Source organism: Cucurbita moschata, unplaced genomic scaffold (assembly GCF_002738365.1).
Source record: "Cucurbita moschata cultivar Rifu unplaced genomic scaffold, Cmos_1.0 Cmo_Scf00015, whole genome shotgun sequence".
Classification (NCBI taxonomy): Eukaryota; Viridiplantae; Streptophyta; class Magnoliopsida; order Cucurbitales; family Cucurbitaceae; genus Cucurbita; species Cucurbita moschata.
The window spans coordinates 3662089-3685937 of NW_019268531.1; the positions used below are offsets into that span (position 1 = coordinate 3662089).

Consider the following 23849-nt stretch of genomic DNA (forward strand, 5'->3'; position numbering starts at 1 on the left):
TTTTTTTTTTTTTTTTTTTTTTTGTAGCTTAATTATAAAAACTCTAAATTAAGCTTGTTTTCGTTAGAGCAATTGGATGTTGTGAGGCTTTTTGAGAATTCTCGATGGATCATGTACGTGTGCGGGAAGAATTTGTATTGAGATGTGGAGATAGTGTTCACTCTTAAAAACTAGGAATAGAGCAGCATGACCATGCAACAAGGGTATGTCGGGGCCATCAAGTACCAATTCAGATTATAAATCGTGATCCAAATCATAGACATGTTAATGGTGTTAATCGTAATTCTAATCTATAACCTTGTTATCTTCGTTCAAATGTATCTAATAACATGTCACGTTAATATTTTGTTAATGGTGTTAATCGTAATTCTAATCTAAATTACTTGTCAAGGACTTTTTACTCAACATTTGAATGTTGTAACATGATATTGACGGGTGCAAGATTTATGAAATTCAATGATTCAAGTGAAGAGTTAATCTAAAAAATACATCTTTTAAGAATTACGAACATATAAGACGTTTGTGTTTTAGTTCATTTATATTTAATAATTTTTAAAAATTTTAAGATGTTAAATATAATAATTTATTCAATACAAAATTGATTTAGGTGTAATAATATTTCAAAAATACTTTAAAATTTTATAAAAAAATTTATTAATGTCCAAATATCAATGAAATTTTAAAAGATATATATATATTTTTTTGCTTAGACAAAAATGATGTATTATTAATATTAAATGAATACAACTCTCATAGTGATGTGATATTATCTACTCTGAGTATAAGACTTTCTTTTGGACTTACCTAGGAGGCCTCGTCCCAATAGAGATAGTATTCATTGATTATAAATTCATGATCATTCCTTAAATTAGTCGATGTAGGACTTTTTAATGATATTTTTTTTACTCTTACAAAAGTGTGAGGTTATTAATTTTTTTTTTTTAAAAAAAAAAATTCGAGGGTAGTTTTGAAAGAGAGTATTTTGTAAACAAAATATTAACTCGGGAAAGGGCAATTTTGATTTTTTTTTTTTGAAATTTAAGAATATTAGAGATATTTGGATTAATTTAGCAAATTTATTTTATAAATGGTGAAATTATATTATTTTTTTTTTATAAAAATTATATTTTGTTACAAATTTTGATAGATGAAAAGATGAAATAAAATTTAAAGTATATTTTAATCTAAAATGTCGATTAAATTAGTAAAAATTATATAATTTTTATTAGAAAAATACAATTTTGTTATATAAAATGAACAGCCAAGAAAAAATAAGAAAAAGACACGTCAAGATATTTCTATGGCGTGCTGCAATTCTGTCCGTCTAAATTAGTCCTTGCAAATTGGGACAAATGTATATGGTTTCATCTTCCCGTTTCTCAATCTCCACCGGCCGGCCTTTCCACTGTTCCATTTCTCAGTGACCGGAGATGGCGACCGGTCTCTCTATCTATGTTCCATGCTTCAATACCGGCACTAATTTATCTTCCAAGTGTCAACTGCTGCGCAGAAACGCCAATTGTCAAGTCCGTTTTCGTTATTTTCGGAAAGCGTCGTTCCAGAAGAATCTTACTACTTCTTCCTTGAAGAGTCCGCCGGAAGAACCGAAGTCAACAGCCTCGTCCGAGCAGCTCCGTCGAAACGGACCGGGCAAGAAGTCGTCCAACTCTTTGTTGTCTGCGTCTGTCTCAGTTCCACTTCTAAATCGTTTTAGGTAAGTTTTGATCCTTGAAGGACAGAGCGGCTGGCTGAGTTGGTCCGTCTTTGAAATTTAGACCAGTTTTTTTTAGCGTTATTTTCTTTGATTAGATCATATCCAAAAATGAAAGGCAAAGAAAAAGATCTTTGAATACAGCAACGGTATATATCTTCAATTCTAGAATCTTACCTAGGAATTTGATTTCTTGAATTTCCATAGAGATGCGGATTTTAAGTTTGATCAACTTGCGCTGGACATATTGGCGATTGCATTGCCTGCTGCACTGGCTTTGGCTGCTGATCCAATTGCATCATTGATTGACACGGCTTTTGTTGGTCACATAGGTACAAAACTTCTTCATGTATTAAGTTACGATAATATTTATCTGAATTGTGCAAAAGGAATCGTTTCTTTATTACCTGCTTATCTGGATTCTGGAGTATTGGAGGCAAAAGTTCGTAATTGAACTTTAGATGAGTACTGACTGTGATGGCAGGTGTAATAGTCCAAGCCCACCGCTAGTAGATATTGTCCGCTTTGATCCGTTACATATCACCGTCAATCTTAGGGTTTAAAATGTGTCGGTTAGGGAGATGTTTTTACACCCTTATAAGAAATGTTTCGTTTGTCTCTTGTGGGATCTCACAATCCACCCGCTTGAGGGCCCAGTGTCTTCTTTGGCACACCGCTCGATGTCTGCTAGGGAAAGCCAAACACCGAGCAGTGTGCCAGTAAGGACGCTGGGCCTTCAAGGGGGTGGATTGTGAGATTCCACGTCTGGTGGACAGGAAAAAGAAACATTCATTCTAAGGGGTGAAAATTTCTCCCTAGTAGACACGTTTTAAAACCGTAAGGCTAACGGTGATACATAACGGGTCGAAGCGGACAATATCTGCAAACGATGGGCTTGGACGGTTCGTTCTTGACACTAATTTTAAAAATAATATTTCATCTTATTTGAGGTTATATTGATGACTGCAGCACCATGCCGTATACATTCTCTTTGTAGGATCTACTGAACTGGCTGCAGTTGGGGTATCAGCTTCAGTATTCAATTTGGTGTCGAAGTTATTCAATGTTCCTTTACTCAATATCACTACTTCGTTTGTTGCTGAAGAGCAGGCCTTGATTCATACAAACGAGAAAAACACTGCTCAAATAAATATTGGTAATTCTAGTTTGCAATTTCAGTAATCTTTTCAACTAAGAACTCCACATTGTCTTCTATGAAGTCGTGAACTTTTTTTGGTTTTACCATATAGATGGCATAGAAGAGAATCAAGGGAAAAAGCTCCTTTCCTCTGTATCCACTTCTTTGGCACTTGCTGCTGGTCTTGGAATTGCTGAAGCTGTTATGCTGTCTCTTGGTTCAGGGTCTCTTATGGATATCATGGGTATACCTGTTGTATGTCAAGCTTTACCAATTTATTTTATAATTCTTGGCTTCTAATCCTCCTCGTTGTTTCATTCATGTCTTGAAATGTCTTTGGTTTACGTCTTCTGCATTGTTTGATTATGGTTTTACATGCCATATTTCTATCATACAACATATCTATCTTGAAATCTTGTAGGGTTCATCAATGCGTGCACCTGCGGAGCAATTTTTGTCTCTGAGGGCATTTGGTGCTCCCCCTATTGTAATTGCACTTGCTGCCCAAGGCACCTTTCGTGGATTTAAGGATACAAAAACGCCATTGTATGCTACTGGTAATATCAATAATTGTTCTCGACTATCTTCCTGTGATGTGAATATGGAAACTGTTCAAAATTAATTAAGATCTTTTAATTGATATGAAAGTTGGTTTTGTTGTGTCAGCTGCTGGCAATTTACTTAATGCAGTACTGGATCCATTGTTGATATTTTTTTGTGGTTTTGGCATTGGAGGTGCTGCAATAGCGACAGTGATATCTGAGTACGTCAACAATGTGGTAAACTTATTTATTTAGCTTAAGCGCTTGAGATGAGTTCCTAAGATTAGATTAGGAAATGATGTTCTTGTTCTTTCCTGATGGTCTAATGCTCTTTTTATCAGGTATCTAATCGCATTCGTTCTTCTGTGGAGATTAAACGGAGAAATATCTTTTACTCTTTCCAGCATTGATGGTGGTAGAGTTGCACGCTATCTCAAATCTGGTATTACTTCCACTGACAGACAGATTGATTAAGAAGTTTTGTTAATCAATTTGTTTCAGTCACTCGTTCCTCTTCCCTTACTTGTTCCCGAATGAGTGTGAGAGGAATCTGTAATTCCATAATTTCTTAGTTTCTAGAGATACAAATAATTCATGCCTCCTAATTCTGCGAAAACCCTTCTGATGATTTTTTCTCCTACTTAAATTTCCCATTTAGTTATGATTTCCGTTGTATGTCTCAGGTGGCCTCTTAATGGGCCGGACATTAGCCGTCCTCGTAACCCTGACTCTAGCCACATCCATGGCGGCTAGAGAGGGCACTGTACCCATGGCCGGTTATCAAATTTGTGTACAAATATGGTTGGCCATATCTTTGCTTACTGATGCTTTAGCACTTGCTGGTCAGGTACAGAGATTACCTCAATAATTAGGGTATCATAACTTATATTCAGCAAAACCTTTAGCTTTTTTCTTGGTTGTGTAACTATTTATGAAGCATTCAGTTACATCAAGGTCTACCTCATTGATTACAAAGCTCCACCCATGATCTTCTGCAGAGATAGTTTCTTGGTTTTGCATTCTGCCATTGGTCTCTTCTTGTTTTGGAAACTTGATTTTAGAATTATTAAAGAGCTAGACAGTAAATACGTAATAATTTTCATTTTTCTTAACTATCAGCGTTCAAGCTATTGTACATGCACCGACTAATCCCAGAGGACTGAACTATCCATCTGAATAATTTTTGTTGTGAAACTTCGAGGTTCCAGAGTTTTTATGTATTTCCACGCCCCTCACGAAGGGTCAACCCCTCGGATTAACCTCTTTGAGCTCTTACCGAATCCAACAAAGGATCCCTATCTGGAGATCACAACTTCCTCTTATTTAAGTAATGTAGATAGATTTGTTTTTGTCTTGGGTCGGTGAATCATTTGTTATGCTCCCATGGTGATGAATTGATCATTAGAGGCAGAATATTTGTTGTTGAATGATTATTGTAAATATTCCCATAAGAAAAGAATGTTTTATGCCTATTTATTCTATGTAAAATCTTGTCTGACGTTGACAAGATTTTTAATTGAGTTACATTGCCAGATTTTATCTTCAGGTTACACATTGCCTAAAGAAAATTCATTGTTTTGTTGGTCCTGGTAAATAATTACTGTACTTCTTTTTCAGGCATTATTAGCAAGTAGCTACACCCTACAAGACTACGAACATTCGCGTCAAGTGATTTATAGAACTTTACAGGTCAATAGTAACTCAAACGTCAACATGCCATCTCTTGGCAGTTATTTTTGGTCTTTCTTCTCAAAATAGAAGTGATGAATCTTTTGTTCTTTCAGTCTCATGGTTTTTTTTCTGGTGGGAAGAAATCACAACTGATTCTGGGTACCTCTATGTACAGATTGGTTTGATCTCAGGAATTTCTTTGTCTATTATCTTGTTCCTGGGATTTGGCGCATTTTCTGGTTTATTCAGTGCCGATGCAGAAGTCCTGGAAATTGCACGATCTGGGTTATGGGTAAGAACACGTTATCTGAATAATCGACTTTTGACTTTTTACCTTTCCTGTGACTGCTTAACAATATTTACAATGGAGATGTTTGGATGACCTAATGTGCTTGACCTTTAAATTTGTCATATTTTGGATCAAATTTCTTCATGTAACATATTTGTTCGGGCCATCTAGAAGCCTGCCATGAATTCATTGTTGATGCAATTTGCACTTGTTTGGTACCTACAACATTCTATTGCTGTAGAGATGGAGAGAATTTGGCATCCATCCTGAAATTGGGGGAGTGAATTTTGCTAGCGGCCTGTTCTTTACATTTCTAGGAAGATCCAGTTATCTCTCATGATGCCACGTACACCCACTACAAGGCTATTGTGATCGGTTGTCCTGATATCCTAGCCATGTTTTTGCAGTTTGTTGCTGGATCACAACCAGTGAATGCTCTAGCTTTTGTTGTAGATGGGCTCTACTATGGAGTTTCAGACTTCGGATATGCAGCCTACTCCATGGTATATCCCTAGTGATTTGAGCTTCCTTTTTCTTTTCTTTTCCTTCTTTTTTTGAAGATACATATTAATTTGGCCTGAAACAAGAGCAGGTACTTGTTGGACTGATTTCTTCTCTCTACCTGCTTGTGGTCACTCCCGCATTCGGTCTACCTGGGGTTTGGAGTGGATTGTTTCTGTTCATGATGTTGCGTTTAATAGCCGGAATCTGGAGGTAATAATACATAGAAAAATCACATTAATTTGATTAGAAAACAGAATCAGGCCTACCTAACAAGTAAACATTCGATATTACTAAGAAATAACACAACTTTTAGGCCGAGTTCTGATAGTACGGAACATTTTATATTTCCCTAGTGGCTAACTTATATCCGATTTGTCTCTATTTCACCTACCCCAGATTGGGCACGAAGAGTGGGCCATGGGAGATGGTTTTCAATGAGCTCGACGAAAAAAGTGACTGAAACTTAAAGGCTTCAAACTTCTTGAACTTCGTAAAGCTCCTCATCCCATTTAAAAGTGTTGAATACCACGAGGATTTGGATATGTTCCCTAGCTTTTTTAAAGCTCCTCTTAATCTGCTGCCTGTTACTGACATTGTAGCTTTATATCTATTAACCAGAGCTGGCCCCCCTTCAATGCAACAGCCAACAGTTCCAGAGCATGTCAGACAGTCCGCCGCAATATTCACCGATCTCAATCACCATCAAAATTGAAATGGAGGGGTAATTTCTAAGCAATTTTGAATATTGTATTTGAAGGACCAAAGTTGTAATCAGGAAGATATGAACATTTATACATCATTCTAAATCTCATTTTATTAAAGGTGCACACAAGAACAGGCGTCTGCATATAGGAGAAGAAATGAAACTACTATGTACGTCAAAAAATAGAATACAATTGTAGCCCAACAAAACCAAAAATCTACCCTGCCTATAATCTATCAATCTTCATCCATGGAAGCATGAATCAAGCCATTTCCTTTCCTCCTCCAACCCAAAATCATAATCAGGTCTCAAGAACTCGAAGTTACAATCATCAACTCTCTGATCTCCAACTCCCATGTGTTTTTGCCGATCCAGCAACAAACTCAGATCACGGTTGAAGTCCATACAGTCTACATAGCTCTCCATCTCCGTTCCCTTTCCTTCCATCACCTTCGTCGTCGGCCCGAGACCGCCGACCTCCCATTCCGCTGGAATCCAGTAAGTTCTTCTTGCATATGCATCACTCTGAAGCTTCTGTAGCAAATATTGATTGCAATCGTTGATGTCATTGTAGCCATTTGTATCCATTGCTTCAAATTTGAAACAAAGCTCAGAAGGATCATTCTGATCTTGGCTGTATTTATTAATATCATGGCTTCTTACAACATCAGCTAATCCATCCTTGATATCTCCTTCTGTTGATCTGTTCCCAATGTTGTTAGAATCATAAACAGAATTGGGATTAGCATCTGTATAATTGACTCCATTTCTTGCTGTTTCTTCCACTTTCACTTTCGGTTCCTCCATTGATTCATACTCACAGTTCAGTTTCTCTGCAGATACTCCATTTAAGAAGGAAGAGGAAGAAGATGAAGAAGCAACAGGGGATACCGTGTCCGAATGCTCTGCTGTTACTGGTTTCAAAGAAGAAGAGTCGTCGGGAAAATTGAGACGAGCAAAAGGGCCATACATGGCTTTGGCAGCTTCATCATAAGCAACAGCAGCCTGGTGAGCAGTGGCAAAGGTACCAAGCCATAAACGACTGCCTTTCTTCTTCACACGGGTATTATTGCTAGCAATAGGCTCTCTAATCTCAGCCACCCACTTGCCCCAAGTCCTCTGCCTAACACCTCTGAAATTACAGTCCGAATTCTGCGGACCTCCTTTCCCTCTCATGCAACCCTTCTTGGAGCCCTTGGCTGGAACTCTACGAACTTCCTCTACTCCATCTTTGGCCAAAAACTCCAATTGATTATTCAATTTCTTCCACTTGTTCAAAGTGTCCACTACAGAAACAAACCCATTTCGCCTCTTTCTTGATATCTTTTCTCTGCAATCAAAAAACAGCCCTCTTCAGCCATCTCTCAAACAATCAAAACCCAGAAAAATTTGGCCATGAACAAGAACAATACATCAAATTTAAACAGAAAACTCAACTTACCCATTAGAATTCTCAGACGTCATGCGCTTCAAACTCCTCACTGATTGCAACACTTCGGTGGCCTCTTGTTTCTGTTTGCAACTTACTGATCTTACAAGTAAAATTTTGAGAGTTTCAGGAGAGAAGAGAAGCAAAGGAGAAGGAAAGGGAAGGAGAAGGGGTTTTATAACAAACCTGTATGAAATGAAAAGCCATTATGAAGCTCTGGAAATATCCAAAATTTTGATGACGTGATGGATGAGTTTGGAGGAATGGTGAGGAATTCAAGCAACTCTTTGCTTTCTTAGCCACGAAGTTTTTTTTTAACCGAAATTTCATATTTGGTAATTTTATTTATATTTAATTAACTTTTTCATAAATTTAATAATTACTTAAAAAAATATCAACATTATTTTTAATTTTAAAAGAATATAAAATCAAAAAATTAGAGATTGAATTTGTAATTTTATGTGTTTTTTGGTAAAAAAAAAATAATAAAATGAGAAGAAAAGAATAAAATTAAAGAAAAGAAAATGGAGGTGTGAGGATAAATATGAATAGGATTAAAGGCAAAAGCTACTTGTTCCCCAAGTAATATATCTCTGTCTTTTTCTTTTTTAAAAGAAAATAATAATAATAATAATAATAAATAAATAAATAAATAATAAATAATAAATATCTGTCTGCGTGTGGGCCCCATCCGCACGGATGGTGTGTGTGGGTCAATTTACGTAATTATCCCTACTCGATCTCACCGCGTCTTTGTCAGCAGCAGCAAAGTGCTTTGCTTTCCCCTTCTACTTTTAATTGTTTAAATAATAATCGCATTAATTATAAAAACCTAAACTAATATAGATATCTTTAAAAAATTTAAAAAAATCGACACTTTTAACTCTTTATTAGACACCAATTAAATTAAAAAAATTTAGAGATTCATTAAACCATTTTATAAATTTATTAATTTAAAAAATTCACTATTAAACTTATATAATTTACCTTCAAAATTAGTATTAAATTGAGATCCTCATTGACATTTTCTCGTATTTATCCTATTATCCTATTCCCTTCTAAATCGATAAACGGATAATCCTCGCCCCTATTCCAGCTAAGTTCCCATAAGTTCCTTTTTTATGATACTCTTAATGCATCGATTTTTTATAAGAGGATACATCTTTCACTTTCTAAAATGGCATTTTTATTGCCAAATCAATAGTAAGGACTCATTCTCCATTTTCTAAAATGTTATGAACATTCTTACCATCGAACAAGCTCAACAAAGTCAATATTCTCCACTTTCTAAAATGTTACGAACATTCTTTTTGCCAAATCAATTATAAGGATACATTCTCCACTTTCTAAAATATTACGAATATTCTTACCATCAATCAAGCACAACAAAGTCAACCCTTCAAAATCGAGAGTTACTCCTTTTATTATATTATTTCTATATGGTATATTGAATCACTTGTAACGTTATGATTGTGATTGTGCTTCAAATTCATCCATCACGTGTGCAGCGTCGTATACTACGACAAACACGACAAACAAGTGTTCTAACTCGATGCAATACCTGCCTGATAATTTCACCAATGAAGTTATCCTTCTCGGGAAGGGAGCTCAACTTGTTAAAAATGAGCAAAAAAGGAAGGTTTTTTCTTCCAAATAATCAGTATCCTCCAAATAAATTTCATCACTTACCATTTTATCCATATATTGGTTCTTATCTTATCGTGATTTGAGAGGAACCTTCAAGTACAATGAACACTAGAGATCAATGCGCAAGAACATGTGAACAAATCAGAATTCATTCTCAATCACAAATCTCTGAAAAAAAGAAAGAAAAGACACCAAAAAGTACACCCAAACAGCACCTTAGAGCTGGAAAGTAAGTACATAAAAGCTTTTTCCTGAATGGGATCTTTGAGAATTCATTAAAAAAACACAAGGAAGTAGCCACATTATGATAAGAATCCAATCAAGAACAGAACATTTCGTATGGAATATATGAAATCATATCAAACAGAGTGAATCTTCAAGTGACAAAAGGCAGGGAATGAAATTGTAGAAGGTTGTACCTCATACACACAGCAAAGGTTGTGGGGGCAACTCATTATAGCTTGATATTCCCCAAACAAACTACTGCCTAAACTTAAGATCATTCCTAGGACTTCAAAGGTCTGCTTGGTAGCTCCCTTCAGCTCAGAAAGTCGCCATTTTAATGTCAACGGCATGCAGCATTCGGGTTTTGATGCCAAAAGTTCGTAATTTCGTTACAAGGTCGATGTTCTTGCAGTTCCTGCTTCCAGAATTTAGAAGAAAACAAAGAAATGGGAATTAGATAAAGAATAGAATGTTGTTGCAGATCTTGTTTTCTCTAATTTCACCTTAAATGGACAGTTTTATTTGGTTCCTAATGACTCTCCCCCACATCATGATACAAACAATGGGTTGTTTGGATGACTTTACATTTACCTGGGTGCTTAATTAAACATGAAAGAATTGGCATTGGAAACTAGGAAATAAAAACTAGGAACGCGAAGTCGACTGGTCAAAACTATAAATCAGTGATACCAAATTGAACTCAAACCTGCATGTTCAAGACATAGAATTGATCAGTCCATAACGATTGCGAAACATGGCAGTACCGGAGAACGTTGAGAGTTGGTCGAAAGTGAGAAAATATGGGACGAACTCCCCCATTTCTTTCTTTTGCCATCAGTTTCATGCTGAAAAATGGGGGTAAGTTGTGCTACAAGTGAAAGGGTGGAAAGTGGTGTGCCTACACTTAAAAATGAACCTAGTAACTGTGAACACCGCATTTTGCACCAAACTTGCTATCCCAATATTGAAGCAAAGGGGAAAGCTCAATATTACATTCAGTCAAACTTCAAGAAAGCCTTCTCCTTTCTCCTTTATTAAAAACTTACAGTTCATTAAGTAAAGAGAAAAAGGCAATAGATTCTTCGTGTAGTCGTTAATCGTGACGCAGAAAACTAAGATTTCAACTCTTGCCACGGAATGTATCCTTGTTCTTTTACTAGAAATCAGGATTATATCCAAATCAACTACAAACATTTCTATCATTTCAGAATGAAGCAAAACTTAAGAAACATCACGAATCAAGATTGCATACTATTCGACAGAGCTCCAACGATCGCCTTGATTTTTTTTTCTTTTTGGGTAAGATTAGAATTTTCTTTTGGGGAAGAACACTCATCTCAAAGCTTAATTAAACTAAAAAATTTCGACTCAAAATCCTTTTGCATTACCCAACCGAATGATAAAATAAAATGGTAACCATTAACTGCATAAAAAATGATTGGTACCATCTTCACCTCATTACAAGTATATTATTGAATACAAATTCTGTCACACAGATTAGAAGCAGAGCAAATGTCATGCATCCAATGCGATAGCGAAATGATTAGATAAACAAATGAAAGTAGGATGATGGGAGAGGACGAAATTAGCTTACATGAACAAAAACGCCAGTAGTAAGAACAAATTTCTTACTCAAATCCAGGGTACCTCGCAAGTTTATATCTCAACTTTCTGTTGTGATTTTCCTGCAAAAAGTTGCGAAATATATACGTAAAACCTAGAAGAAATTGAACAATCAACAGGAGCATTAAGCATTGACAAACAATAGACAATTTACTAGTCATTGAAACATAAAAAACAAACCACCTAACGAGCATTGCCTAAATGGTATCTTAGCTGTTAGCCCTCAAGGGTTCATTCATATAGAAGCGATTGAATACCTGATCAAGAACCTGAGCAGAGCTCTTCTCAACGAGCCGTGCCAAGCTCTCAGTCTTGGCAAGCATTTTTTCGTATAAATCCTCCAGCCCAGCAGTATAATTTGCTGCCTCAGAACCCAGTAACCGGGTCAAGTTCCCAATCTCGAATCCTTCAGCACACATATTCAGTTGCTTCTGATCTTTCAAGTTTTGCTTCATCAGATTCAAATTCCCATCAATCTTATCTACATTCATCGGAGAAGCTCTCATCTCGCAAGGCAAATGAGGGAAAGGAGAATTAGGGGTAAACGACCCATAGTGGCCACGAAATGCCGGTCCGATGTTCACAATGTCAATTGATTTCGGCTCAAAGAACTCATTGGAGGACCGAAATTGAAAAGCACGGTACTCGTGTGTGTGGATAATTTGATCAGATATCGGCGAAGTCAGAAGCAGAAACAAACTAGGGATTAGATTGGTAGGTTTCACAGAGTCTTTGACAGGAAACGACAATTGCTTCATCGAAGACAGAGAGGCACTCACTAAGTATTCACGCATGGAAGGTCGAAGCTGAGTTCTCCGGCGGCCGGCAAACCAACCGACCAAAGAATCGTTAGGTTGAGCTTGGCCGTCGGACAGGTTTCGGCCGAGAAGGCGGTTAAGCAATTGTGAATCTACTTGTCCAGAAGAATCGTAAAAACTATTCGTGGTACCAGAGCAGAGAAATCCGGTGACAGTGGCGACACGTACCGATGGTTCGATGTTGGATGAAGAAGATGGATCATCGGAGAGGGATAAGGGCGTAGTTTCGGAGACATGGCCGAAGAGAAGACCATCAACGGCGCCGGAGGAGGAGGAGGAGCAGCGTTGGATCAAAGAGGCTAAGATTGGCCCTGAAATCGCAACCTTCTGCAACGATTCGTCTTCCATGGTCGCCGATTCACATTTATCTTCGTTTCTACAAGGGAAGGGATCCGGCTTTTAAGGTGCTTTGATAGTTTCTGTCAAACGACATGTGGTTTTCCCTAAGTCGACTTGTCGTCCAATATCGAAATTGTACGTACTTGGCCACTAAATTACGAAATCCATCATATTTTTAAATAATTTAAAGTCTTAAGTTTTTATTTTTTATTTTTTTTATTTTTTTTATTTTATTCTTTTTAAACCTTTCTTAACTAAATATTTAAATTACGTAAAATTTCAACTCGCCTTTAATATGAATAATTTAATTTAAATTGGGGTTTTTTTTTTCCGATTATTAAGATTAAATTAAACAATATTGTTTTTTTAGTATAACAAATGCTTCAAGACAAAGAATAATATAGGTTTTGCAAGAAAAAAAAAATAATCTATTTTATAATTAAAATAAACAGTAAATATAACTTGAATTGAGTTGTAAATTATGGTGTAACTTTTAATTTTTAATTTTTATAATCAATTTTCACGTCAATTTATCTTTAATTTTAATTAAAAAAATTAAATTGCATAATTAAAATAAAAAATTTCAAAATTTAGTAGCATATTTAAAATCTAAATTATAAAGATAAGAGTGAAGAGCATCGTCCACGCCATTGATGTTTTAGGTTAATTAGTTATTATAGTTAGTAACTACGTCCACACAATTGATGTTTTGATTTAATTAGTTATTATAGTTAGTAACTACTAAGGTGTGAATAATAATCATGCAAATAATACGTGATAAAATTTTTTTGGAGAACAACTCTAGGGATTTGATTTCGAACGACCCTACAGATTTGATTTCGATTTCACCCTATAAGCTATTATTTTAGTCAATTAACAACCGACCATTACTATAAGTCAAAAAGCTCGAGTTCATAATTCTCTCCTTCAAAGTTAATTATTACTGACCTAAGCCTAAGTTATACTTTTCCAAGCATTAGGTTAGCTAGAAAGTTACGAGCCATGAGAATATAAGAGTATGAATGTGTAACAGTCCAACTCCACCGCTTGCAGATATTGTCCGCTTTGGCTTGTTACGTATCGGGTCAGCGGACAATATATGTTAGCGGTGAACTTGGGCTGTTATAAATAGTATCAAAGCTATGTGCTTTGTGGACGTTGGCCCCAAGGGATTGAATTAGGAAATTTCACGTCTATTAGGGAGAAGAACGAAGTATTCCTTACAAGGGTATGGAAGCCTTTAAACGGTGAGGCTGACAGTGAGAAAAACCTTAAGCAATGTGTATCGTTCTCGATCCTTCAAACCAAAATGGATAAAATTAATGCTAAAATAAGATTAAAACATAGGAAAAAAAAATCTATATTTGTGGTATTAAAAACACGTTTAGCAAAAAAATAAATAGAATTGATGGATCAAACCTAAGTTGATACAAATTTTTAACATGAACAAAACTCTCTTGGCTATAAAAATTGAAACAATTCCCCACCCAAATGGTAACAATCGAACAACAAAAATGTTCAATCAAACAAATAATAAAATGAACAAATCAACACACAGAAGCACATATGGTTTCAATAATCACATCATTTACGCGCCGGAAGGAGCGGCGGAGGCGGCAGCAGAGGGGGCGCCGGCGAATAAACCGAGAAATCCAGTGGAGTTAACTTCCTGTTCATCAAGGAACAGATCATCGGGAGATCGGAGAGCGCCGTGAGCGCAGACGACAGCGGCACCGGCGGTGAGGGACGAAACAAGAACGGATCCGACGCTGGTGAGGAAGATAACACAGGCGGTGAAAACAACAAGGCCAATCAAGATCTCGCTGTCTCTGAACAACCGGCCGAACAGAACAAGCGGCTGATCGGAAGGGCGGAAGAGGTAGAGGAAGATCCAAGAGGAAAGAAGCGCGATCAAGAGGAACAGAGACGAAGGATTTGAGAAAAATGAAAACGCAAGAATTAGGGCTATAATCGCGAAATAATTAACGCGGAAATAGGTGTAGTTCTTGCGGATGCGGAGTGTGGCTTCGGAGAGGGACTCTGGCTTGGAGAAGGCGGAGCGATCTAGGAGCTCCGGCCAAGGGCGGCGACGGGAGAAGGCGTGACGGAGGGAGAGGAAGAGGTGGCTGGCGAATGAGGAAAGGGGGATTTGAGGTTGAGATTCGGAATTGGAAACGGGGAGGATGGCCGGAGAAGAGGACGGCATTGTGGTGGAAGGGAAGGGACGAAGGAATCAGGGGGTTGGAAGGGTAATATAAATGGCCGGAAAGTATGGAGTTAAAAGGGCGGGATGGCCGGAAAATGGGGGAACGGAGGCGCCGATGAAAGTCGCTAGAAAATTCGGTTTCGGGTTTTCTTTTCTCCTCTGCCTATATTCGAGCCAGTGGCCCAATCCTGGCCAAGACCTCTCACGCCCTCTCATTTTTTATTTATTTATTTTTCTTTCTATTTTTATTGACATCTGGAAAAAGCTTTAAATTTATTTATTTATAATTAAATAGTTTCAAATTATTTTTAAAAATAATTTTGTGAATGATGCGAAGCACGAACCAAGTTCATTTGTCGAGGGATTGAAAGTTCAAATAGGTCGATACTGAATTAGAAGGTGTATTAGATCAGTGCCTTCGAAGCAAAGAAGTCGGGTCAGATGAGACATGCACTGACTAAGTGCATGTGCACAACTGTAATAGTCCAAGCTCATCGTTAGTATATATTGTTTGCTTTGACCTAGTGCACTGTAATAGTCCAAGCTCATCGTTAGTATATATTGTTTGTTTTGACCTATTATGTATGGTCATCAGCCTCACAATTGTAAAACGCATTAGTATAGAGAGGGTCTAGCCCTAATTCGACTAGTGTCTCGCACTGTCTGGTGACTGGCTCTGATATCATTTGTAACAGCTCAAGCCCACCGCTAATAGATATTGTCCGCTTTGGTCCGTTGTATATTATTGTCAACCCCACAGTTTTAAAATGTGTATGTTAAGGAAAGGTTTCCACGCCATTATAAGGAATACTTTGCACCTCTCTCCAACTGATGTGAGATCTCACAACAACGGAAGTCCATAGAATGAGTTGCTGAAGTTTAGTGGGGGAGAGCCCAAGAGAATGGGTTGTTCACTCCGAAGAAGTGCTCCAACAAGTGAGCTCCTTGAGCCATCACCTAGTGCTTAAGGAGAATGACTTGACAAGAGTGTTGAGACCAGCATCCGCTTGAGAGCATCAAGTTGGACTTAGACGACACAATGAACGAAGCTACAACAAGATCAGTGAAGTGTCCGTGCACAGTTTGCCACATGAAGTTGGCTAGAGCGTAGTGCCAACACGGGACTGTGTCAAGCTTCTGGGCTCCCAAGTAGGTTGTTTACCAGGTATAATTAATAATTACCATTTTTCCTTCCGGTGTTTGCAAACTGTTAGTCGAAGTAGAGGAGCGTGTGAGAGCTGCATGGTCATAGAATGAGTCGTTCTTAAGCGTCAATACGTTTTTTTGTATTTGAGTCTTTTTCATTTTATTTTGTAATTGTATCCCGATTCTCGATGTCTATTGGTGTACCTAACTCTATAAAAATTCAAATGCTAAAACCTAACTCGTTCTTAGCGTGTGAGTCTTTTTTTTATTGTTACCCAAAATATGATCGTTTAGTTTGAATCGATCCACTTACAATTTTTGGTTGATCCAGTCGTATTCAAAAACATCATTGATTTCAAAGAGAATCTCGAGCAAGTCGAAGAATAATCATACTCAACACGTGGTAACAAGCTTCTTTTTATCTTTTAGACTCAAACGCCGTGAAGAATTAGCTATGAAGAGTGCATTATACTGGTGTCGAACATGATTATACCAACCCCACTAAACATATTTAATCACTAAAACAAGAACAATAATACCAATAATCATGCAATTGAGAACTATATAAAGGAGGCATTATTTTATGTTATATTTATATTTATATTTATATATTAATTATGCAAATTATAAGTCAAAAAATAAAATAATTTTTTAATTTATATTTTAGAGAAAAAACTGAAGAAGAAATATATATATATATATATATATATATATATATATATATATATATATATATATATATATAATGTAATTGCGGCCAACAAAATAAATATATCCAGAGACAACTAATATTGGTCTATTTTTTTGTTAATCAATCCTCTAAATTGATAAAATATTTGTATTTAGTTTTAATTTTTTTTTATAATATTCTTAAATTAATAAAAACTTAAAAAGGATATATTTTTAGCTAATTTTAGTAAAACTATTAATATTTTATTTAAAAAATATACTTTACTTTCGACTCTTTTAAGTGGTCTAAAAATATCTCTATTAAAAAAAAAATTAAAAACATTTAAAAAGTTAAAATATACTTTTGAATTTTTATGTGTATTTTTTAAAATATAGTAATAATCGTAAAAATATTCATCATTTTTTAGAATTAAAATTATTGATATAAAACTTAGAGTACATGTTATATTATTTCCTTAAAGGACCAAATTATTTATAAGTGGATGAAACAATTATTAAACCACAGACATAGAGAATCTCTCTTTCTCTCTCATTATCATAGCTTATGTAACGAATTTCAACGGTATAACTTCCACAGTTTTAACTGTCAATCAACAAAAGGTCAAACTTGGAACAGCTTCATAATTTTGAAACGGGGCGACCCGCCGTCGTGTCGTGGACTTTAAGGAAGAATCTCGCCGGCGGAACTGACAGCTTCTCCTTCAAAATGCTTCCAATCGTGGCGATCAGCCGCCTCTTTACTTCTGAGTTTATTCCTCCCATCGACACCACCTCCGCAAACGCCGCCGGTTCCTTGTTCCCCCCGAACGATATCGCCACCGACCCTTTCAACAACACCATAACATACTGTCCAAAAAAAAACAAAATAAATTAAGAATATTTACTAAAACCAATGCATCGGTAAGCTGTAATGGAAGACAAATATCAATATTATATATATATATAGAGAGAGAGAGTATGGTTTACATTCTCGGGTTTGCCTATAATTGAGGAGACGGCGGAGGTTGTGGCGGCGAAGATGGCGGCGGAGTCGGCTCCGGCGAGATCGACGTTGGTGGAGATGTAAAGGCAAGGCATGGGGATTAATATGGAGAGGAGAGAGAATGGTGGAGTTTAGAGAGGGAAGATTTGAATGAAATTATGGAAATGAAATTAGAAAGGAAGGGTTTTTATAGCAAAGATTTGTCAACTTTTTTTCTTTGAACCAAAACGTGGGTTTTTCTCTCAAATTAAAATACACGTTTTTAATGCTACACGATGAGGTGTTGTGGTTTTGGTCTTACTTCAAATGGTGCCATTTTTTTCCTTTCAAATAATTGACCCGTCCATAATTCAACCAATAACTGAACCCTACCGCTAGCAAATATTGTCCGCTTTGACTCGTTACATATTGCTTTCAGCCTCACAGTTGCATCTCTTAGGAAGAGGTTACAGTATCTTTGTAAGGAATGTTCGTTCCCCTCTCCAACCAATTTGGAATCTCACAACATATAACCGTTTATCTCTTAAACGTTTTGCATAACTTTTAGATAAAGATATTTTTATTAATTTAATTTTAAAAAAATTGATTTTATAATTAAAGTTTTAACATAAAAATAATTATTTTTATCTTAGGCTTCAAATGCTTATTCATGCATATAAAACATTTATTCATCAAATAAATAAACAAAACATATTTTAACTTTGATAATTAACTATGGTTAACTATTTTAGTTTATTAAAATAATTTTAACTAATTTAATTTAACTTTGATGTATTTTGAGTTGTTTATTTTTTTAATAAATATAAATAATTATCTTCAAATAAATCATTCTAATAAAATTATATAAACTTTTCCCGACTTATATTTTAAAAATCAAATGTTATAAGTAATAATGAGATATACTTATAAATCTTATAACATTATAATAATTTATTAATAAAACAATAATAAGTATACTATAATAATATGCATTAAATTTTAGGTCTTTGAGTTCGGTTAGTCATGGGTATCAATAATTTATTCTCAAATAATTTATAAAATTATACAAAAATTATATACGAAACATTCCATATAAGGTTGTGAAAATCTCTCTTTAATAGACGTGTTTTAAAATTGTGAGATTGATGACCATACGTAACTGGCTAAAGCGAACAATATTTGTTAGCGATGAGCTTGGGTTGTTACAAATGTATCAGAGACAGACACCAAGTAGTGTGCCAATAGCCGGAGAGGAGAACAAAACATTCCTTATAAGGCATGTGGAAACCTCTCCCTAGTAGATGCGTTTTAAAATTATGAGGCTAACGACGACACGTAATAGGCAAAAGTGAACAATATCTGCTAACAGTAGACTTGTTGGTTGGGTTGGTGACTTGAGCAACTCGAAGAAGAGAGTTCAACTCAACCCAACTCTCTATTTTCAAGTTGTGATGGGTTAGGTTGTCGGGTTGTTTTTAATTATTTTAACAAATCTTACTCATCTACCATATATATTATATTAATAACTAAAATCACATAAGTCCCGAATATCAAACATTTATAAGTCATAACACATCATTAACCTCGATTACAAACGTTAAATATTCTTAATTTGTATAATAATCTTTAAAACACGGTAAGTTGATCAGGTTGACCAGATAAAAAAGATGTCGACCTGCAAATCCACTTGAAACAGTCACGGACCGTTCGGACGAGCCAACCCAATCCAAACCAAATGAAAAAAAAAATCCTTATAATCAGAGTTGGATAGTCTAGATTAGTCAGATTCTCGAGTCATATAAACACTTTTATTAATTAATTTAAAATGATGGGAATTCGAGATCTATAATATTGACTACCAAATATTTGAGTAGGTCAACGGAATTGGTATTGTTGACTTTTTTGCGGACCAATTATACATGTTGGCATGTTCCATTAAACATTCTAATATCAACTTTTTTTTTGCTTTTTTAATTCATAAAGTTTGAGTTTTGTTCATATTTCATCTTCCAAAATTCTAAAAAAGACACTGAAAATAAAGTATTGGATAATGTTTGAATTTCCTTAATTTCTTCAACATTATTAATTTGATTTTTAAAAAAATGTGCTAAATACAATCCTTTAAACACGTTTGATGATACACATTTTCCCGACCTATTTATGTTGAATTTTTAAAATTTTTATTTTGTGAAATCCCATATTAGTTGGGCAGATAACGAAACATTTTTTATAAGGATGTGGAAACCTCTCCCTAGCAAACACGTTTTAGAACTGTGAAGCTGATAGCGATACGTAACGGGCCAAAGCGGACAATATTGACTAGCGGTGGGCTTGAGTTGTTACAAATAGTATCAAAATTAAGTATCGAGCGGTGTGCTGAGAGAGGTGGATTATGAGATCCCACGTCAGTTGGAGAGGAGAAAACCTCTCCTTAATAGATGCATTTTTAAATTGTGAGACGTAATGGATAATATTTGCCAACTAGAAATTAAAATTAATATTTTAAAATTTAAAATATTATAATGGATGAAAAATAGAAAATGGAATTAAAATAAAATAATATTACAAATGTAAAATGTATTTTGTTTGGGATAAATATGAATAAAGGGAAAGGTTGAAAAACGCAGCTTTAAAAGGCAAACGAAGAGGTTGAATTTGCTAAATAACAAAAAAAGAAAAAAAAAATTAATTAATTAAAAAAAAAAAAAGAGCAAAAAGAAAAAACATTTTTCATAATTAAATCCTCTAATATATATAATAATAATAAATAAAAAAGAGGAGACCAAAAAAGGCAAGCTTTCAAAAATGGCCACCACCGTCAGCCGATCCGAACCAATTAATCGGGGTGTGGGGCCCATGTCTCCATTTGATCGGAGGATGGTGGAATTGGTCCGTCTTAACGGCGTGGCGTGTATTTGTCGGCGCCGTTGTCCCCCTTTGCTTTTACCTCTACAAACATAGAGCATTTTCTTTCTTTTCTTCCGAAAATGACCTTACGACCGTTGTTTCTTTAGTCAAAGATGACGGTGGGCGTTTGAACCAATCATTAAATGGGCCTGCCCAATTTAACCCAACCAACTTCAACTAAATTGACCCATATGTCCCAAATTTAATGCCCCCACCCTAAGACAATCAAACGTGTCAAATCTCACGTCCGGTTGGAGACAAAAACGAAGTATTTCTTACAAGCGTATCAAAACCTCTCCCTAGCAGACACGTTTTAAAATCATGAGGTTCACGACGATACATAACAGACCAAAGCGAACAATATCTACTAACAGTGAATTTAGACTGTTACAATACCGCTGGGTTAAATTATAAATTTTATTCATATGTGAGTTGTATATAGTGTTTAGGCTCAAGTTATTACGATCGTATATAGAGAACGTATTAAAGATCCACTCGATTTGATTTTTATTAAGTAAAATTAAAATAAATTTGACCAATTTAATTTTCATTCACAAATAACATACCTTAAATTTTAATAATTATCTTTAATAAATGGAAAAATAAAATTGGAGAATTAATTATATAGGTTATATTTTAAAAATTAAATATATTTAATTTATTTCATTCCTTATAACATAAAATACATTAATTTTAATTTATTATTATTTATTCTAATTCTTCTATCAACCTATTTATAAACGATTTGAATAGGATTGATAGATAAAATTAATATTTTATAAAAATAAAAATATAAAAAACAAATATAGAAAAAGAAACCATATATAAAACACAAATAATTAAAGAAAGAGAAACAAACAAAAATTATATAAATAAATAAAAGAAAAAGAAAAAATAATAAAAAATAGAAAATAGTTAGAGAAAACTTGGACCGACCCATCCCCAGGATTCGTAATCCAGATTAGACATTTGTGTGCCCCGACATTCCCTTGCATCACCTGCGACATGGTTACGTTACCTACTCCTTACTTCTTAAGAGCGAAAATTATCACTGTAGACTAACACAAGTTCTTCCAACATGTTTTGTCACCATTCACATACATCCCAAGAAAATTGTTAGGACGTCATCCACCATAGAATTGCTCCAAGTAAAATACACCTACCTACTGTAATTGGGCCTATTGGGCCTAGAGTCGAGTCGGCTTAATTTAGCAAAGCCCAAACAAACTTTGGATCAGATGAAGCCCAAAAAGAGCGGCCCAAATTCATGTACAATTTATTTTGACTAAAATGGATGAAAAACATTAATAAAAGCTTAGGGGAGGTGTCCGTTTTTTCGTGGAAGTTTCCACCTTGTTAACTATGACAAGAGTCGCTACTATAAACAGACTCGCGACTATGGCATGTCGGCTCTCTCGGGACCCCTACTTTTTGGAGGGCACATAATTGCTTCAACCACAAGGGAAAGGGATATCTCTTTCACATTACCCTTAAATCACCCGACCCATTTCCGTCTAAGTTTACCCCTAGTTGATACTGTTTTGATCTGCTACATATCGTTATTAGTCTCACAGTTTTAAAACGTGTCTACTAGGGAGAAGTTTCTACACCTTTTAAAGAATACTTTGTTTCCCTCTTTAACTAATGTGGGATATGACAATTGATCTCAAAGAAATAATAAGAACGAACTAATGTTTGAGTAATGTCGTTCTCGATTATCTTTTGATAGCTGGGTAATTTACGAGTATTATAAGATCTTACATCGATCGGAGACAGAAACGAGTGCCAACGAAGATAATAGACCTCAAATTAGTAGATTGTGAGATCCCATATCTATGTGCGGTCGAACCAATTGTATAGGTTCTTAGAAAATTGTGTACATCAACCTTTATTTCAGTTTGTCAAAAAGCAAGAGACAACAACATTAAGGTTGCTTGCTTTTCTTATCTTCTTTGTTTGTTCAATACTTTAAAATGCCACCTCAACTATCTTTCTAACCTACCTTCCCCGCTGTAATCTTTTTAGGTCGGTGGGTTTTAAAGATTCTATAGTCTATCTCGAGTAGATATTGTCTTTTTTATGTTTTTTTTTTTCGGACTTTCCCTCAAAATTTTTAAAACCCATCTGCTAAGAAGAGGTTTCCATACCCTTGTAAAAAACGTTTCGTTCCCTTATCACCCAACGTGGGATCTCACAATCCACTCCCTTTTAGGGTCCACCGTCCTCATTGATACTCGTTTCTCTCTCTCCAATCAATGTGAGATCTTACAATCTATTTCAATGTCCACACCCCTCCAGGGCTTACTGTCTTCACTAGCACATCGTCTGGTGTTTGACTCTAATACCATTTATAACGGTCCAAGCCCACTGCTAACAGATATAATGTAAAATCGTATAATGTTTCATGTCCAAGATTCAAATCAAGATCTCGCATTATCCATTCAGTCATAGAAAATGGTAAAATTAAACGTACTTAAAATAAGTAAGTAACATGATTATGTGGCAAAAACGAAAATAAAATTAAAAAAAGAGTGCGAGAATTTAGGGAGGAGAAGGAGTTAATTAGGAGACTAATAATTTTTTTTTTATATTTTTTTAAATTTGAATGTGTTATGATTAAAGTGGATAATTAATGAAGTAAGGTTTAGTGCACAAAGTCAAAAGGTAATGTTTTGTATTGAAACCAACAAAAGCAAAAGAAATCATTTTTAAAATTAATTTAATTGGGGAAAATACTTTTTAGAAAATGTAGATTTTTTACATACTTTTTGCCAATACCAATGTAACATCTTACCCCTACTTTAAATTATTACCGCAATGTACTTTCAATATTAACCGTTTCTAGATGTCAATTATTTTCACAAAACCTTAATTCTCTCCGACCAATGTGGGATCTCGCAATCCACCTCCCTTAAAGACTCAGCATCCTCTCTAGCACACCACCTAATATCGTTCTCCTCTCCAACCGATGTGGGATCTCACAACTCTTGAAGACCCAACGTCCTCATTTGTACAACACTCGGTGTATGACTCTGATACCATTTGTAATAGCCCCATGTCCACCACTAGCAGATATTGTCCATTTTGGCTCGTAAGCTTCACGGTTTTAAAATGCGTCTACTAGAAAAAGATTTCCACATACTTATCAGGAATGTTTCGTTTCCGTCTCCTATCAATGTAAGATTTCACATGTTTTATGCTAAATACGTGCCATTTTAGATATGAAATATCTTTAACTTCAATAGAGACAAAAAAAAAAAAAAAAAAAAAAAAAAAAAAAAAAAAAAAAAAAAAAAAAAA

General features: G+C 35.3%; 5 protein-coding genes and 1 long non-coding RNA gene across 10 annotated transcripts in view; 2 read left to right on the forward strand and 4 right to left on the reverse strand.

Annotated features, from left to right (window-relative positions):
- LOC111453576 overlaps positions 1 to 164 on the forward strand; it is a 1259-nt gene extending 1095 nt beyond the window's left edge. Inside the window, exon 2 of the long non-coding RNA XR_002712276.1 lies at positions 70 to 164. This is a non-coding gene — a long non-coding RNA (uncharacterized LOC111453576). The remainder of the gene's footprint in view (positions 1 to 69) is intronic.
- Positions 165 to 1296: 1132 nt separating this feature from the next.
- On the forward strand, positions 1297 to 6733 carry LOC111453089 (protein DETOXIFICATION 44, chloroplastic). 4 transcript variants are annotated; one of them, XR_002712217.1, is made up of 15 exons: positions 1297 to 1714; positions 1919 to 2043; positions 2709 to 2867; positions 2962 to 3104; positions 3271 to 3406; positions 3516 to 3612; positions 3733 to 3833; positions 4075 to 4238; positions 5009 to 5080; positions 5238 to 5354; positions 5759 to 5854; positions 5944 to 6065; positions 6252 to 6345; positions 6455 to 6576; positions 6678 to 6733. XR_002712217.1 is itself a non-coding variant. In XM_023094035.1 (13 exons), exons 1-13 carry the CDS (start codon positions 1431 to 1433, stop codon positions 6313 to 6315), a joined length of 1680 nt encoding a protein of 559 aa, XP_022949803.1. In that variant the 5' UTR covers positions 1297 to 1430; the 3' UTR covers positions 6316 to 6671. The 4 variants fall into 4 exon arrangements, 1 of the variants encoding a protein (XP_022949803.1); XR_002712216.1 differs by having other exon boundaries at positions 6474 to 6576; XR_002712215.1 differs by having other exon boundaries at positions 6252 to 6576.
- Positions 6652 to 8328, reverse strand: LOC111453095. Its single transcript, XM_023094042.1, has 2 exons — positions 8000 to 8328; positions 6652 to 7888 (listed from the first exon to the last, which is right to left on the reverse strand). Exons 1-2 carry the CDS (start codon positions 8020 to 8022, stop codon positions 6802 to 6804), a joined length of 1110 nt encoding a protein of 369 aa, XP_022949810.1. The 5' UTR covers positions 8023 to 8328; the 3' UTR covers positions 6652 to 6801.
- A 1505-nt stretch (positions 8329 to 9833) lies between these two features.
- On the reverse strand, positions 9834 to 12688 carry LOC111453096. Of its 2 annotated transcripts, none has more exons than XM_023094043.1 (3): positions 11740 to 12688; positions 11454 to 11544; positions 9834 to 10274 (listed from the first exon to the last, which is right to left on the reverse strand). In XM_023094043.1, the coding sequence occupies exons 1-2, from the start codon at positions 12646 to 12648 to the stop codon at positions 11488 to 11490; spliced, it is 966 nt and encodes a 321-aa protein (XP_022949811.1). In that variant the 5' UTR covers positions 12649 to 12688; the 3' UTR covers positions 9834 to 10274; positions 11454 to 11487. The 2 variants fall into 2 exon arrangements, with proteins under 2 accessions (XP_022949811.1, XP_022949812.1); XM_023094044.1 differs by having other exon boundaries at positions 9834 to 10277.
- Positions 12689 to 14016: 1328 nt separating this feature from the next.
- LOC111453097 (PRA1 family protein B2-like) lies at positions 14017 to 15051 on the reverse strand. The gene has a single exon (XM_023094045.1). It carries the CDS (start codon positions 14843 to 14845, stop codon positions 14228 to 14230), a length of 618 nt encoding a protein of 205 aa, XP_022949813.1. The 5' UTR covers positions 14846 to 15051; the 3' UTR covers positions 14017 to 14227.
- Positions 15052 to 17127: 2076 nt separating this feature from the next.
- On the reverse strand, positions 17128 to 17803 carry LOC111453099 (macrophage migration inhibitory factor homolog). Its single transcript, XM_023094047.1, has 2 exons — positions 17648 to 17803; positions 17128 to 17527 (listed from the first exon to the last, which is right to left on the reverse strand). Exons 1-2 carry the CDS (start codon positions 17756 to 17758, stop codon positions 17300 to 17302), a joined length of 339 nt encoding a protein of 112 aa, XP_022949815.1. The 5' UTR covers positions 17759 to 17803; the 3' UTR covers positions 17128 to 17299.
- Between the last annotated feature and the right edge of the window lie 6046 nt (positions 17804 to 23849).